The following is a 3,318-nucleotide window of genomic DNA, read 5'->3' as shown; positions in this document are numbered from 1 at the left end:
GTGAGAGTGACTGCCCTTAATATCCAGCCAGCATTTGGCAATGCAGCATCAAGGAGCCCGAGCTAAACTGGAGTCAATGGGAATCTGGGTGGGGGAATCTCTCTGATTCTATCGGAATTTCAAAGCCAGAGCTCGAGTGTGGACAGGGGCAAACCCCTAATCCGGTTCCTTACCTGCTCCAAAAACCAATTCAAATTGATTCCAATTCATGGTCCCCACAAGGGAGATATACCAGATCCAGGCATTACACCTGACCTCGCACTCGGCTTAGCCAAAAGGCCGAGAAGCGATGCTGGTTGCATTTAGAACTGGCTCAAAGGATGTGGTGGTTGAAGGTCAATAATCCCAGTCCCAGAACATCACTGCAGGAGCTTTTGGAATAGCATCCTAGGACCCAACTATCTTCAGTTGCTTCAATAACCTTTCTTCCATCATAAGATCAGAAGTCTGTATCTTTGCAGATGACTGCACAATGTTCCTCACTTCGCAGCTCCTTCAATACTGGAGCAGGTCTGTGTCCACATACAGCAAGACCTGGACTATATTCGGGCGTGGGTGTGATGGAATCTCCCGACGCCTGGGTGGGTGCAGTTCATCAATACCCCAGAAGCTTGGGCAGCACGGTGGTGCAGTGGTAGCACTGTTGCCTCAAGGCGCTGAGGTCTCAGGTTCGATCCCGACTCTGGGTCACTGTCCGTGTCACTTTTGCACATTCTCTCCGTGTTTGCGTGGGTTTCGCCCCCACAACCCAAAGATGTACAAGGTAGGTGCGTTGAACATGCTAAATTGCCCTAAATTGCCCTGGAAAAAAAATTGATTGGGTAACACTAAATTTATTTTTAAAATAAAAAAAATACCCCAGGAGCTTGATGCCATCCAAGACAAAGCAGTCCGCATGTTTGGCACCCCATCCAGCACTGAAGCACAGTGGCAGCCGTGTGCACCATCTACAAGATGGTGTAGCAACTCACACAAGGTTTCTTTGACAGCACCTTCCAAACCCACCACCTCTACCACTTGGCAGGACGAGGGCAGCAGATACCTGGTGCCACCTGGCAGTTCCCCTCAAAAGTCGCGCTCCACCCTGACTAGCTAGGTTCATGTTTATTGCCCATCCCTAACTGCCCTAAGGTGGTGATGGGCTGATGCCTGGAATCACTCTAGTCCCTGATGTGTAGGTACACCCATAGTGCTGTTAGGGAGGGAGTTCTATGATTTTGACCCAGCGAGAGTGAGGGAACGGCCAAATATATTTCCAAATCGGAATGGTAAGTGGCTGTTCCCAGGTATCTGTTGCCCTTGTCCTTCCAGATGGTAGTGGTCTTGGGTTTGGAAGGTGCTGCCGAAGGAACCTTGGTGAGTTCCTGCAGTGCATTTTGTAGATGGTGCACACGGCTGCCACTGTGCGTCAGGTGGAGGGAGTGAACGTTGGGGAAGGAGTAGCAATCGAGTGGGCTGCTTTCTCCTGAGGTTGAGCTGCGCTCACCCAGGCAAGTGGCGAGTATTCCATCATGCACCGTAACACTCCTGACTTGTGCCTTGTAGATGGTGGACAGACTTTGGGGAGTCAGGAGGTGAGTTACCTGCTTGCAGAATTCCTAGCCTCGATGACCTGTTCTTGCAGCCACTGTATTTATCTGATTCAGTTTATGGTCAATAGTAACCCCCTGGACAATAGTAACCCCCTGGACACCCCTTGGATGTTGATAATGACGAGATAAAGTGTTGACTGAGGAATAGTTTTTTTTTGCCACAGCGCCAGGGACTCTCTCGCTCATCTTTTACCGTCATCCGGGGGTGTGAAAGAGCTGGAGGGCATCTCAGACTGCACAGCACTTATTCAGTACTGTACTGGAAATGTCAGCTTTCTGAAGTGGTGCTACTCCCTGACGTTGGCGCATTCTCTATTGATGTATATTGCTGCTACTCTACAATATCTTCTTGCCTGAGCTGATGTTCTTGTCGTTTATATTTGCTCTTTGCCACACAGGAGTACCTTTCGGATGAAGACTTCCAGATGATTTTTAACGCAACCAGAATGAGGTTCAATGCAATGCCAGAGTGGAAACAGAAAAACCTGAAGAAAGAAAAGGGACTGTTTTAAAGAGGCGTGAGCTGAACTAAACTGTTCTAATTATTAAAAAAAAAATGATTTGCATTAATTCCAAAATTAAGGACGTGTCAAAATGTCTGTTTTGTGAAGGGCCATCAACTTTGTTTAAACCTGTCCTGCCAAACCCATCCGTGTTGCTTAACAAAATCTTTCCACCCCAGTTAAGTCACCACCAATTTGGTCCTGGGGTAGCTTTCTATTCCGTGTTGAAATTTACTAAACTGCTCTCCAAATCGGCTCTTGGGAGGCTTCATAGTAGCCAGGTAGATGGCCTCTGATAGCATCTACTGTAGAAGTCCAGTCCTGTCAGTAGAGGAGCCCCAAATAGTTCTCGCTTGCAATGAATCTATTCCAAAAGCTACTGCTTCCCAGGCAGATTTTCACTGGTATCGCTTCTTTTCCCAGTGCTTTAAGGGTGTAATGGAAATCTGTTGAAGATTCTTCAAAGTTTGTTTAATGATAGTAATGCTTATTTTACCCTGGGTGAACTGCATTAAAATTGGAACCGGTCCAGCCCAAAAGATCCAATGTACGTTGTTTTGAAGAGGGGCCTGTTTTTTTTTAAACAGGACAGTGCTGCTAAAAACCCTCTTTGATTTGTCAATATTGATATTGACGCTTACTATTTCTTTTTTTTTTCTTGTCTCCAATCTTTGACCAGTGTTGGGAATCTGAATATGGGACAAAACCTTAACAGCATTAACCTTGTCCAGCTGCTGTAAACAAACGTTGTAGACTCCGAAACACACTCCATGTGAGTCACCATCACTGAACTGGCACAGACCTGAGCCAACTCTCAATTACTTTCCCTGCCCAAAGTTTATGCAGCAGGCTGGGACCACGTCTGACATTGGCAACAATTTAAGTTGAGAATATTTCAAATCTAATTCTGGGATGGGGTGGAAGCAAGTGGGGATGTCTGTGAAAAATGTACAGTATCATGTGTGTTAATTCATTTCAATGTGCATATTAATTGTCCACCGAAATAAAAATATGAAATAATTTGTGCAATTTTTTTGGGGGGAGGGGACTTGCACTGAGGGATGGGATGGGGGGGGGGGGGGGGGTTGTGGATTGGGATAATGATGTAGCTTTCTCACACCCCCAACCCTCATTTCGGCAATGACTGTAGTTGTACATCAATGAGTGTACAATATATTGATCACCTTGTGGTGAAACCCTGGTTCACTGGGGTCTATTCCAGT

General features: G+C 46.4%; 1 protein-coding gene across 2 annotated transcripts in view; it reads left to right on the top strand.

Moving 5' to 3' along the window:
• vil1 (villin 1) overlaps positions 1-3,115 on the top strand; it is a 60,210-nt gene extending 57,095 nt beyond the window's left edge. For both annotated transcript variants that reach the window (XM_038790166.1, XM_038790167.1), the window contains exon 20: positions 1,991-3,115. In XM_038790166.1, coding sequence (XP_038646094.1) covers positions 1,991-2,104 — 114 coding nt within the window. In that variant the 3' untranslated portion in view covers positions 2,105-3,115. The remainder of the gene's footprint in view (positions 1-1,990) is intronic.
• Positions 3,116-3,318: the final 203 nt, after the last annotated feature.

Source organism: Scyliorhinus canicula, chromosome 2, assembly GCF_902713615.1.
Source record: "Scyliorhinus canicula chromosome 2, sScyCan1.1, whole genome shotgun sequence".
NCBI lineage: Eukaryota > Metazoa > Chordata > Chondrichthyes > Carcharhiniformes > Scyliorhinidae > Scyliorhinus > Scyliorhinus canicula.
This window is presented reverse-complemented; position numbering and strand designations above follow the sequence as displayed.